General features: G+C 35.4%; 1 protein-coding gene across 1 annotated transcript; it reads left to right on the plus strand.

Annotated features, from left to right (window-relative positions):
• The first annotated feature begins 3,310 nt into the window (after positions 1-3,310).
• Positions 3,311-14,086, plus strand: LOC107216549 (sodium/potassium-transporting ATPase subunit beta-2). The gene is made up of 6 exons (XM_015653775.2): positions 3,311-3,657; positions 9,186-9,326; positions 10,575-10,694; positions 12,044-12,225; positions 12,314-12,593; positions 12,961-14,086. The coding sequence occupies exons 1-6, from the start codon at positions 3,510-3,512 to the stop codon at positions 13,062-13,064; spliced, it is 975 nt and encodes a 324-aa protein (XP_015509261.1). The 5' UTR covers positions 3,311-3,509; the 3' UTR covers positions 13,065-14,086.
• The last annotated feature ends 509 nt before the right edge of the window (positions 14,087-14,595 follow it).

A 14,595-nucleotide genomic window follows, 5' to 3' on the forward strand; every position in this document is an offset into this window, starting at 1 on the left:
AAAGTTTTTACGCATTAGACAAGAAGAAAAAAAAAGAATCTCACACGTTGGCGTAAATTTTTGTTACTGACCGTTCCGTGATTCGAATTAAAAATATACGCTGTTGCAAATACAATATTTTTTCTTTCATCACATCGTCTAATATTCATTATTAATAATTAAATAGATAGATAGTCGGTGTAAAACGTTCAGGCTGTTTTTGGAAATTTGGCAAACAATAAACAATATGGCGGCTAAGGAACAGCCAATCATTTTAGGTTAGTTTTGCAGAATATCCGAATGAAAAAAATTTTGCGCAAGCCCTCGTAGATTCACTCAGTCTGATTACTGCCCCTGGATTATTCCTGCAGATAAATAGGTATGAAAAATATTTGGTCGATTGACAAGGACCGTTTTTGGGTGGAATTAATTTTCTCCCGGCAGATGGCGCCTTCCAAATCTGCGGTTACATTCAATAAACAGCTTTTAAGGTTGGATGTGCGCATTTTCTAAATGTTATACAATTCGAACTGCTCTTGAGTGCTAGAAATTATTATAAAAATGTCTTTACATAAATTTTACAAAATCCTCAGTCTGTTAAGGCTTAACACTTCCCTTTAAACGTGACACTGAAACTATAATATGTGACGTGAGATGACGACAGGATGTAGCTAATTCAGAAGAACGTCGCATAGTGACTCATGACAGAATGGCAGGCCTCGTGTAACCGTATCATATGAATCTTGCTAAAGTATCACGACCGTACAAGTGTTATTTAGAAAGTTTAAGGCGTGTGACCTTAGCCCTTAATATCATGCGTATACCACAGTTCTCAAACGCAAAAAAACCAGTCAGAAATGTCGAACATAATTATACTAGATTAAAAGAATATTTGCAGTATGTTCTCTCTTTGGCAATATTATGGAAAAGCAGGAGTAGCTCTTTTCATTACGACAATCGAAAATCAAGCTACAGGTTCTTAAATATTTGTCCTTGTTACAAAATCCGGACAGTCAAATAAACCGAACGTAATTAAACTTGACCAAAAGAATATTATTTGTAATACATTTTTCTGGGGGATTGTTGTAGAAAAACGAGAACAACGCTTTCCGTTATCAATTTCGATAATTGCATTAATGATATATGATATCGCATAATGCTGGAAAATTATGAAAAGCTTGAAAAAAAAATTTTGTTTTGATTTGAATAATACTTTTAAACATAACTCAACGATGACATTCGCAAATGCAATCTAGATGTCTGAATTGTATAAAAGGATCTCTTAGAATCTAATTGAGGAAGTCTACAGCGTCTTTTCCTTCCGTTGGAACTGCTTTAGTCTGGTTTCACTTCAAAGGCTGGTCTATCCTCACCATTTTCACCGGTCAAATTTTAAGTAGTGGATTCAACTCGATCAATCACCCCGCTCCGCGTTAATTATGAAAAATTTTCAGGTTGAAAACAATATAAATGTTATTCAAAAGCATTTTAATTTTCGTCAAATCAAGCGGAATATATTTCTTCAATAAATGATTTCAAAATATGGTACTTCAACATGAAAGATAATAGCCACAGAACATTTAGTTGAAAATGTATCACTTTAGAATCTTGAAAGAATCAAATTTAACAGAGATATTGTACAAAGATGTACCAATCCTTCTGTAGTAGATTTTTTTTTTTTTGTACTTAATACGCTATAAAATTTCCCCAAGTTTTCTTTAAAAATTCTCTCAGAAATTCTAAGACACTCCGTGAATCGGAACGTTTCAAAATTAATCACGCAACATTAGTGAAGTGAGTATGAAATATTAAATTACAGCGTACTTTGATCGAATTTCGAAAAATTAGCGCCAAACTCCCGGTTCTGGAAGAAACAACTGGTGAAATACTGACACGGTTAGCAGAATGTAAACACGTGCTGTATACTATGTGACATGAAAGATGGAAAGGAGAGGATATCAACAGAAGCCTAGGCTTAGAAGCATCGATGAGGCAAATGACCGAAAGAAGGCGAGAAGTGACTGCCAATAGAAGCAGTGCCGCGCTTAGAAGAACGGGGGCCCGCGGCATCGAATATCCAGAGGCTCAGGGTTTCGAATTTTAGTAGAGAAGCATTAATTCGTGAAATGAATGCAACGAAGTTAAATTACAGAGATCTGAAACATGTTTTGTGATATTTATCGTGGTGTAATAATTGGATGGAATAGATTTGTTTTTAATGTATGTTTGAATTGTTTGCGTTGTTGATGTTATCCGATGCGAAAATTAGTTTGAGAAACTTTCCGACTTTTCTACGAATTTATACATCTCAATTTCAACGTAGAAAATGAATGACGGTATATTTATAAAAACGTTGATGTAGGCATATTGACATCGACTGACAAGTTTTCATCCTTATAGATTCATTTAAAATAGTCTTTTATTCTTTGACAGATTTATACACATTTCTGAAGCTGTACCTGAAAAATTAATTTCAACTGTTTCCTAAAAATCTTCATTCAGAAATCGATCCCAATTTTACTCGAGACAGCACCGTGAAAAATACGCAGAAGGACCAGAACTCGATTTTTTTTCATAATTGTAGTACAAAAAGAAGTTCTGAAAAACTATGAGTTTTCTATAAAAATTATTCCGATTTTCACCTTCAACTCGACTTGGTCGGAAATGATCAAAAAGACAAATATTTTTAAACCTTTCAAATGTTTAATAGACATAATGAAATTGCGAAAGAATGCGAGTTCTTTTTAGAGAATAAAAAATATTCTGAAAAAAATCTAAATACCGTTTCTAAACATCAAAATCATGGTACAAAATGTAGGATTGATTGTCAATGACCAAATTATAATACACCTACGGAGTATGGTGCACTTGGTGACAATGCCTTAGATTATGCTTAGATTACCGCGGGGATGATGACTTGTTGGATTGACACGTCAATTCTAAGGTTAGATTCGACGGTCATGGGTTATGTTGTTTATATAGATTGAGTTAGTTTCGCGCTCGGCCCACTATGGCGCTGTAGGTTTCTCTGTGTTACCAACATAACTGTCTAATGTAAAAAATTAGCCGTCTCAGATTAATTGTCCCCAAGTGTACATGTACTGTAGTACGTGGTACGCTATATCAATATATAATACGAGATTCCGTGATCATAGTCCGTGTTGGCAACACTCATTACGACTTCATTTTTTACCCCTGTCTCGGGGGCCCCAGGGCATTACCCCCGTTGTCCCAGCCTTGTCACGCCCCTGTAATTCCATAGCCCAGCGCACACGGCACAGCGTAAGGTTTTCGGTGGGCGAATACGGCACTGTTAGAACGGCGTAGCCAGTGAGCCTAGCGAGTAACCGTCGTGCCAGTCAGAGTTCATTCTTGGTGTGATCGCCAGTTGTCGTAGAGACGGGCGACGTACGGGACGCGAGTGTATCAATTGTTTGAAATTCGTAAATAAGTTGTTATACATCGGTAGGTAAGAACGGTACTAGTAATAATCTCAAACCGCGCCGAGGTGAAGAGTAATCGAGTCAAAAATGACTATGAAAGACACAAAACATGTCAATACCGAGTCGACGAATCTTTACGAAAGGCCGCCGAGTCTCTCGACCGGCCAGTCGATCAAAACATTTTTGTATAATCGAACAACAGGCGCAGTTATGGGCAGGACGGCCAGCAGCTGGGGTAAGTGAGCGTGATTTACCATTTTGGCACCCTTTTAGCTTCTGCGTCTTACGATATTTCTCAGCTATTCTTATTTACGCGGGTAACTTTCTCAGGCTCAACTTGCTGTGAATGCAACCTGAGACATGGGTGTAACCGCATTGCTCACCAATATCACTGTCGCGTATTCTACACCATAGCCATACAAACCTGCCTGTTTTACTGGTTGAGCGGCAGGCCAGGGCATTACCAGTCGTACCAACTGTAACCGAATTGCACTAAAATAGTGCCATTTTATGTAATCGTAGGAGAAACATTTTACCTATACTTCTGACAGTTTTCTCCTTTCCGAAATTCTCAAAGATTTTATTTAATCTGATGGAATTCCAAAAAATTTTATAAACTCTGATTATTTTGCACGTTATCTAAAATGCTATCACTGATATTTGGTGGAAATTTTAGAAATAGTTTTCAAATATTAATGGACGGGTTCTACGAAAATTTCGGTAAAACAGCAACTTTTGTCTGTCTTATATGTAACTTGTTCCCTATTATCACACAGAGTTCTGTTTTGATTCCGATATCTTGCTCCGGAAAATATCTGCAAATTTTATGTAAAAATGGGAATCCAATGTCATGTAAATAATCAAAATAAAATCATAAATGATCAGAGTTGATACTGAATTTATCAGAATCTTGCAGATATTTATTCGAAAGTAGGGTGAAGTATTTTTCTAGTATAGAAACTGCAGACGCCAAGTTTTCGGCAAACATGTTTAATTTCTTTTATATTTCTGGTATATTCTTTTCCTTCCTTCTATTCAGACAACATAAAGCAAATAGTAATTGTTATCCAATTCAATTTAAAAAATCAATTGTGCCACTGAAATGATAAAATTTTTACAAATTTATCAAAAAAGATTTGTTGCTTGAGTAGCGATGCACGCTTTTCCATTAAATAACTTTCAATAATTGAAAACAAAGAATTTCTTGCGTTTAGTTATGTCTCGTTGTTTTCACGGCACCATTAACTTTTCAAACTTATTATGAAACTGAATTTGTTAGGACGTTCCATGTAACGGTTTTCGAGAATGTATAGCGCAAAATCTATGTGCAGGCGTTGCCCATAGTGAAAAAATTTTTTCCAGTAATTTCGAACGCTTTTCTTAAATACGATAAAGTTATGAAATTTAAAAATATGAATAAAATAACACCTTCTTTAGAAAACAATTTATTGATTATTAATTTTTTTTATAACGCACTCCTGTAGTAGAAACATATATAGTATGCATTAAATTTTTTCAAAAACACATTTCCCGTTTAATTCAGAAATTTTAGTAATATCTCGAGAAAACTATCAATTCATAAAGGTTCTTAGAGAAATGAACCATGTGAAAAGTGTTCAAAGATTAAGTTAAGATTCAATCGACTCAAATCTTTCTTAAAAAATTGACCATCGACGATAGATTGGGGTTAACTAATTTAAACGTGACATCGGCGTGTTCGGAGCAAAGTATATGTTGGTGTCAAATGAGATTAAGTGTATGTATATGTAATTATGTATACATAATTATGTATACATACCATATATTTTTCACTCGACGAATAAAAAATACGGTATTCCGGCTTGCCTTAAGCTTTGCAAGCGATATCCAACGCCCTTCAGTTTCCTGTAAGACTCGTTTCATTCCCGTAACCATTATGCGCAACCTGCAGTTATTCTCAGAGCGAATACAAAAAAATATTCATAGCACTGCAATTCGGCGTTGGATATACTGGACTTTTTTCTACTGTTCACATTTAATTAATAAAGTGGCTTTTCCTCCCGTATGTTTATCTACATTGACCTAATATTACATAATGGATGTTCAACAGCTTGCACAACGTATTCCATGCTTGGATATTTTTTAAATTCGTCTAAAACGAACAATTGAACGCGATTTGTGGCTTCGTATTTCTCTAACCTCGCCCACATGAAGTGTAGCAATATTTATTTTTGTTTTTAACCCACTGTTAAGACTGATATTTTCACCTCGGAATATTACACTATATACGAAGGGGGTCTAGCTCAACTCGACTACCTTCCAGACCTCACATCTTTGATTTTTTTTCTTTGTGTGGTTTTCTTATACTATGCAAGAGTATCCTAGCTGATTTAAAAAAATAAATATTCGGGTCTGGGTTTCGGAGTTTCCAGCAATCCCAATTTTGCTGAAATAGAATTGAATCTGCTCACCAGTCAAAAAGCCGTACCGTACTGAATGAAAAATATGAATAAAACGATACAACATTCATCAGCTGAAATTCTCAGCAAGAAATCATGACGTTTTTACTCCCTGAAAAATGTATCTCTTAAGTAAGAGTTTCACATTTTTTGCTTTTTCAAGTAGACCCTAAAAAAAAAAATTAAGAATGTTGAACTTTTCAAAATATTGACATTTCTCTATGCGTGATTGAAAATTTTTAATTTTTTTTACCTCAAGTTAGATTCAATAAAAATCAACACTATGTTTTAATTTCGAGATATCGAGTAAAAATTCTTAAACTCAAAACATGCCGCGTTTTGTTTGTTGAAAACTCCGAAACTGAACCCGAAAAACTCTTGGAAATTATTAGCGGAGGTACTTGCGCGTAGTTTAAAAAAATAACAAAGGTAAAAAAAATTTGGTGACTTGAGATCCGGATGATGGTGAAGCTGATTTTCAATATAACGTCACTTTCCACGAAGATTGCATTTCTCGCGCCTCTAACGAATGTACAAATTGTACAAGCTAACGAGGTTGAAGTTAGTGACGTTACCCTAACGAAACATTGGGGAAAAAACCACTGTTTTCTTAATTTTACAATGATATCGAAGGAACTAAGATTTCGAAATACGAGTGTGTTTTGTTTTATTACGATTTATTGAATTCCAAGCAATTCCAAAATTGCGAAATAACGGTTTTTCTTCGGCATGCATCGTTACGATAACGTTACTAACTTCAATACGATATAAGCTAAGTATAAATGCATCAGAGCATCAATAGAAACCGTTGGGAAGACTATAAAGCGTGCTAGGCGTGTCGCTTCCCGCAGTAAATAATCAGAGGGTGCGGTGTTTTTTTATTGTGTTGTGTGCCCACTATCAAGGCATGTTACACATGTATACCTGTATACCAGGTGGCAGAATAGCGTATATCGAGCACGAACAAAAAGTTCGTAACTCACAGGAAGAAACAAGGACAGTGCGAGGAAAAATCAGGCTATTCGAAATCTACTGGAAATTATCTTCCTTGTAACTGCTTTCGTTTATTGCAATGGAATTTCTGATCAATTTAACGCTAGTCAATGAAAGTTACTCTTATTTAAAAGTTGAATTGAAAATTTGAAAATCTTCCGCCGCTTCTGTTTTCCATCGTTATAAGCCAGAAGAAGTAACAATGACTATCGTAGATCACAGATCACATCGTAATTGATCGACAATAACAATTGATTGATTTTATAAATCGGTATTTTTTCTTGTTCGCGATTTTGAATTTATTTCTGACAGTAAAACAATCATTATATATATATAAAAAAAAAAAAACTTCGCTGCTGTACATGCAGCCTCAATCTTTCGATCTATATAAAGTCGAAACGAAAAATTAAAAATGAAGGTTGTACAAAAAAATATCGAAAAATGACGAGTTTCACTCAAAGTTTATAAAATAAATCGATGGAGATGTTGCAAAGTAATTTAGATTTCTTTTATCGTGTATAATTCCTCTAGTATTCTACAAATTAAAGTCATAATTTTTTTTTCATGGAGATATACGGTACCCAATTGCAACATTTCACTATATGTGTGAGTTGATTTGTAATAGTATAATTAGAATTGACAGAATCGCAGATTACTTTCCGAACTTCACTTATTGTCAGCGATAGAAACTGGACTAAAGTTACCAATTACAAAAAAGTAAAATTCCGTATTCTCTTATTCTGAGCATTCAACGGCATAAGGAAGGAAAAAACACCGCTTGGTATTCGGCCTATATCTGTATCTAACTCTAATTCCCCGCAGTTGGATTTGCGCAGCTCTTTAAACCGGCTGGATTTTTCCAGATTTTGCATCGCCGAGGCTTCGGGCTTAACAATTAACCCAACCGGGTATCTTTCGTTCCGTTCTGGTATTGTCAAAGCTACAGGTATAACACTTATATTATATCTATGGTCATCACTGCGAACAGTGTTCAGAGTGTGACGCTCTTCAGCTTCGCGGTGTAGGTGAGATCAAAAATTTAGAGTCCCTCTGTTGCGTGGGTCGCTCTGCCTTTTCTACATTGTTCTACACAAGCCTCTTACACGTCGGTGTATGAAGTATGCGTTATATTCCGTGGTCTGTGGATAGGTCCCAAGTTGCGTAATACGGTAATCCTTCAATTTACAACCAATTGACCTCGATGTACACGTTTCTATGAAGGGAAGTTCAACAATTACCATTCAACGGAAGATGTACAGGGTGTTGTGAAATTCGGTAGCATCGTACTTCTAAACTGGAATCTGCAGTTTTTCGATTGGTCGATATTTATTCAGTGTATTTTTGCACTTACATGGAAGGTATCCCAGGTCGATCCAACCGATTTCATTTCTTTTGTAATATGTTGTAGTAGACTAAAAACTAAGCGACACGTATTTTTTTTTATCTGCCATTAAACACTTTTAACGGGGTGAAACCACCCGCCAAAGTGAGACATGTCAAGCGGTGGTTTGGCAGTTTTTTTTTTTTTTTTTTATACTAGAGAAAATTTTTCCAGTTGGATTGGTTAAAAAATATTATGCTCTGTGGGTGAAACTGCCAAAGCGACCCTTGACATGCTTTATTTTGGAGGGTGGTTTCACCCCGTTAAAAGTGTTTAATGGCAGATAAAAAAAAATACGTGTCGCTTAGTTTTTAGTCTATTATGACATATTACAAAAGAAATCAAATCGGAGAAATCAACCCTGGATACCTTCCTTGATAGTTGCATTCTCATTTAGAGAGCGATCATCCGTCTCGTATAGTCGGCTGTGTAATACGGGTGCTTGAAGTCCTGCGAAATCCTTTGAGTTTCGAGTGACATTTTGTAAATCCCGAAGTTTTGTGAAATATCGTCAAGTCCCGTGAAGTCATGTATAAAATATTATAAAATACTGTGAAATTTTGGCAAACTCTTATTAAATGTTATTAAGTACTCCGTGACATCCCTTGAACTTCCAAGGAGTTTCAAACAATTCGTTAAAGTTCTTAAAGTCTAAGGAATTAGACTTTCATGTGGTTATCATTAGGAGAACAACCCCCCGAAAACTTATGCGGTTACTTGAGGTCCTACAAAGTCTTGCAAACTTTGGGAAATTTTCAATTTTGCGACATATTTTTGAATGCAATGTGCGTCAAATTTCGAAGTTATCTGTACTCTTGCGAAATTACGTCAGGTCTTATAACATCTGGGAAAGGTTTTGGGACCTTACACGAACCTTTCGAATTGTCAATGCAAATTTTCTAGCGCATAACTTTAGACGGCAAAACTGATGATTTGGCTGATTCATTTCAGGAAAGATTGGTCTCTTCTATTTGATATTCTACGGTGTCCTTGCTGCTCTGGTTGCGATCTGCTTTTGGGTCTTCTTTCAAACCTTGGACCCGAGAATACCGACATGGCAGTTGGATAGATCTATAATTGGCACAAATCCAGGTAAGCTAGTATCGCCGTGCAGCATCAAAAGCTTTTCAGATATTTTCAACATGAACGCAAACATTGACGTCCATCCCGGCATATTACCATTCAAACTATAGTAACAACGTTTCGAAATATTTCAAAATATTTTGAAACATCTCACACAAATCCGATATCTTATCAGCGGTTCTTGTGCCTATAAACATTATGTAAACATGTAAACTAAATCAACAGAAATATTTATTCCAAAATTTACACGCTGTAGAAACTTATGACAACCAAACTGTGAACATGGTTCTCACAAAATGGCTTTGCGCTGAATAATAAAGCTGATCGCTTAAGCTTCGCTTTTAGCTAAATTGAACATGACTGAACAGATAACTTTGTGCCAACGATTACTCTTTTATTTTGCTACATTGCATCACTAAAGAGTGAAATGTGAGTTAAAAACGACTTTTAAAATTAAATACGACACGGTTAGCGCGACCAATATTCTGCCCTCGGGAGGCGTATGCCCACATTTTAGATGTTGAAGCAAATTACGTTATTAAAGAAAGATTGTTACATTAAATAATCGCAATGAATTTGAATGAAGCTTGACTATCGGAATGCGTAAAAGTCTCGTTCGTAACGTTGGCGACAAGATTTCATGGTCAATTGCACACACAGATGTAATTTACCAAAGCTTGTTGCTCGCACAGCAATTAGAGACCGTAAAACGCCGCTTTGATAATCATCCTTTATCACATTAATTAAATAATGTACAAACGATTCATTCGTTATCATAATAATGTAAATTCACCAGCGTGAGATTACATCTGAATAAATATTGCGAAAGTTTAGGTATCATAATTTAATCATAACATAATTAATATCACGATTGAATCCCTAAGGTGAAGGGATCAGTAAAAATTCACATACCTGCATCGGGCGGAAAGTGGAAACGAGGTATCTCAGCGCCTACAGTTAGGCAACCGGGCGTTACATTTTCGACCTTGAGATAGCAAATGGTAACTCGGGTTGCCTATGTGTAGGCGCTGAGATAACTTGTTTCCATGTTCAGATCCGGTAGATACCTATTTTCGTTTTCAAAATAAAAGTTGAACCTGTGATCTTTTTGGTGTCAGTAGTACAATAATTTTTCCTTAAGGAAACAAAGGAAAAATCAAAACAGTTTTTTTTTTTTTTTCCTTCCTCTGATTATCAATCATCCTTATAACTAATATATATGTGTCGGTGAAACACTACATTTTTCCTATATTTCAGGCCTAGGCTTCAGACCAATGCCACCAAGTGAGAACGTTGAAAGTACGTTGATATGGTACAAGGGAACGGATCGCAGTAATTATGCTCACTGGGTGGACTCATTGGAACAATTTTTGGAAGGTAAGACATCGAAATCATCTGCTTTAGTGTTTATTCATTATTCATTATCCCAACAGGCGTAACGTTTTTTCTTCCTGTCAACTCCTCGCTCTTCCTTTTCTCACAATCAGAAGAAAGTGAATAAGGGAAATTGTTAGACTCACCGCAAAACTAGAAAGTTGAGTTGTCACTAGATTACAACGTTTTAAGGTCTAGAGAGACGCGTCTCATATTGAAATGACAAAATCAAGCAAAAAAATGGAATATTAAATTTGTTAATGTTTTATGAGTTTGAACGGATCCGAGCGGAAAGTTCTTAGGCTGGCTCATCGAGGTCAACAAAATTACTCACTTGTATTTTTGTCTTATATCTTCAAAGAGAGTTTCGTTTTACTTATCATGTGTTACGTTTCTTCCAACAACGCAGACTTGTTTGTTTTCTGGTTTTGTTGGTTGAAACATTAGAAGAACGACTGAATTACGTTGTTTGATCTAACCAGTTTGAAATACTGGTTTTCATTTAATCTGCTGCCATCTCCACCTGTTTTTTTATATCCTAGAAAATTTGCGATACGTCATATTTTATGACGAGTATGTCGCAAATGTTATTTGTTCAAGGTTCTTACATGAAATGAAAAAATGGATAGTCGAGTTTAAAGAGATGTATTGGATTCTCCTGTTTTACCTTCAAGATCATATGATCGTATTATATATTTTTTTCGTCTCCTATGCAATGAAATTTTTTCAAATTCTGGATCATGATAGGATTTATCATCACGCTGGTGTATTAATGAGAAAAAGTTTAGAAAATTAATGGGCATACTCACGTACTCGCACCTGAATTCTCCTCATTTTGATGTGAGGTACTGTATACCTATACAATTGAAACTTATATGTCTAATATATTTCATAGAATTACCAATCTATTTTCAGTGACGACAGGACCGAGAACATAAATTCTGTATTTTCGGAACGTTTGAAGTGATAATGTGAGAGTTAAAAAGTGCTATTTTTGTTAATATTAGAGGCTATACGTCACAATGCAAAAAAAGGACATAATAGCCGAATTCTTTGTGCATTTCTGAACAAGAACATACTGATATATTTCGACTTTAAGTAAAAATAAAAATACAGCATGAAAAGTACAGACCGTGATCGTGATTTCTTATTTTTCATGGTATTTCTTTATTTTTGTATTTAGTGTGTTCCTGTTCAGAATTGCATATAGAATACAGCTCGCATACCCTGTTTCGCATTGCGATGCATAGTCTCTGATGATGACCAAAATGAAAGACATTTAATGCAGTCGGTAAGAACTGACTATAGGTACGTCCTTAAAGACGAATTAGTGTAACGGATGATTACCTCAGTTTACAGGAAGCCTGGTTTGACTCCCGGTAGAGGTGCCAATATCCACAACTGCGATTTTGATCAACTTCCGTCACCGGGGCAAGTATGCGACGTTGATATAAAAAATTGGGACCCCTGCACGAAGGAGAACAATTACAACTACCACAAATCGGCTCCATGTGTTTTCTTGAAGCTGAACAAGGTCAATATTGGCGGCTTTGTGATCGAAAAATTAAAAGCCAGCTGCTGAAACTTGTTCATAATTTCACAGAATTCGATATCCGTTCCAGATTTACGGATGGAGGCCGGATTATTACAACGACACTAAATCACTGCCTGAGAAAATGCCACGTGACCTAAAAGAACATATAGTTGACTTGGAAAAGAAAAATGCACTCGAATTGAATACAATTTGGGTAAGCTGCGAAGGTGAAAATCCCGCCGACATGGAGAATATTGGCCCGGTTAAAGTTCTACCGAGACGTGGATTTCCGGGTTACTTTTATCCTTTTGAGAATTCCGAAGGATACCTCAGCCCTCTGGTTGCCATCCACTTCGAAAGACCTCGAAGTGAGTATAAATTTATCAATTTTACATCGGGTTGTTTCGTGGAAATGTTACATGTATAATTCAACATAGGATAAATTAGTCTGCATTCGTACAATTTGGAGAAAATTTTACCGTTCGAAATTGTTTCATTGGTCACGATTGAACGAAATAAGAAGTCTGTCAATCTGGACCGCTGTGAGAAATATCTACCGGTAAACTGTACTTTCAGTTGCTGAAAATGTAGGCGGATCTTGGTATTTATCTTAAATTGCATAAATGCTGGTGGATTTTGACCAATTACACCATGGTAAATTGGTCCAAATTTTCATAAAATAACCCGGCACGTACGAACAACATTCCATTAATTTTTTTTTCTTTGTATTTACAGCTGGAATTTTAATAAATGTTGAGTGCAAGGCGTGGGCTCGCAACATAAAACATGATCGTGTTTCTGGAATGGGAGCTGTGCACTTTGAGCTCATGATTGATTAGTCAATCAAAGAATATTTATGCGAAGAATCTCAAATTATACCTCCCCTTTTTTTATTTCAAAATATCCCAATGCCGGCTAACAAGGTGAAAAGAAATACGAGAGTATAGCATCAGTAGTTTATTGACTGTTTACAATTCGCATAAAAACTGATTAAAGTGCCTTTTAATTATCACACTATAAGTGACAAGGAGAGGTGGAAAATATAAGGACTTAAAACCCTCTTGAACCAAACTTGAATTTGGTTTTATGCCTTACAAATAAATATTACTATTGTTACTATTATTATCACTTCTGTTAATAATATTAGTAGATTAGCAATTAAACTACGTTGGAAATACGTATGACAAACAACATATTGTGTTCTTCTACACGCGGAGTGCCTTTCTCATAGTTTATGATAGTCATATGATAACGTATAAAAATAATTAATATAATCGCGTCAAATTGTTCAAGGAGTATTTTCATTCATACAAGTCGAAATTTTAACGGTATATGATAATAATAATACCCATATACATTATCGTTAATAGTAATTTACATTATTTAATAATACATTTTATGATTATTATAATATGATAATAATATTGTATATTGCTTCTATGCGCGCATGACGAGTGTGCGAGTCTTAGACAGTGTATATATCTGTGTTTGAAATATTTTGCTAATATATACTGGCCTTAGAGCAAACTGATGTAACGAGCGTAATAAACGCGTGAAAGTCTAGATGTGAGGAAGAATACAAATTTCAACACAGTCATATATCAAAATACACGACATCTGAGCTACACTTGGTTCGTGATCTCAAAATTGTTTTTCCTCCAAACATTCATAATTAGCAGAATGCGACGTCGAAAAAAACTGAGAAAAGAAAAGATAATTCTCATTTGACCCCTTTTTCTTTTCTCATTCCTTAAGATCTGGCATTCAATATTCGCAATATGTATAGACTGCACAAAAATGAATTAAATTATGTATAAAACTCAATTTCGTGAAAATCTACAAATAAAACTCCTTTGTGTAATTTTCACTTGAATAAATATCCTTATGTATACATCTCAAAGTATAGGAAAATTGGAAAGTTTGCAGAGACAGCACTCACTTGAAAAAAAAAAAAAAAAAATTGAAAACTAATTGAAAACAAATGTTTTCCTATTATCGTGCGCAAAGTTCGGTTTTGCGCACTCATTTGCATTCGCAAAGTGCCACTTTCCCATACGCTGAGAAGAGCGTGCGGGAATGTAGTACACACATTCGTAGCGCGAAGGCCGCTGGCTCGAGCGCCGGTTTGTTTACATCCCGCCGTATTTGTCTTCTTTGGTAGACCTGTCGAAACGTGCGTTCTACGTTTTGTATTTTTTCAAAGAACGCGAAAGTTATCAGTCGCTTCGCATATGCTCTTTCGAAAGAACATCGTCAAGTGAGAGCTGATAAAAATGAATAGTGTACAAAGTTCGTGTAAATATATAACGTGTAGAAGTGAAATTTTTTTTCAATCTAATAAATTTATATTAGTTTTTTTAATTTACTTTT

The sequence above is a fragment of the Neodiprion lecontei genome, chromosome 2, assembly GCF_021901455.1.
Source record: "Neodiprion lecontei isolate iyNeoLeco1 chromosome 2, iyNeoLeco1.1, whole genome shotgun sequence".
NCBI classification, from domain to species: domain Eukaryota; kingdom Metazoa; phylum Arthropoda; class Insecta; order Hymenoptera; family Diprionidae; genus Neodiprion; species Neodiprion lecontei.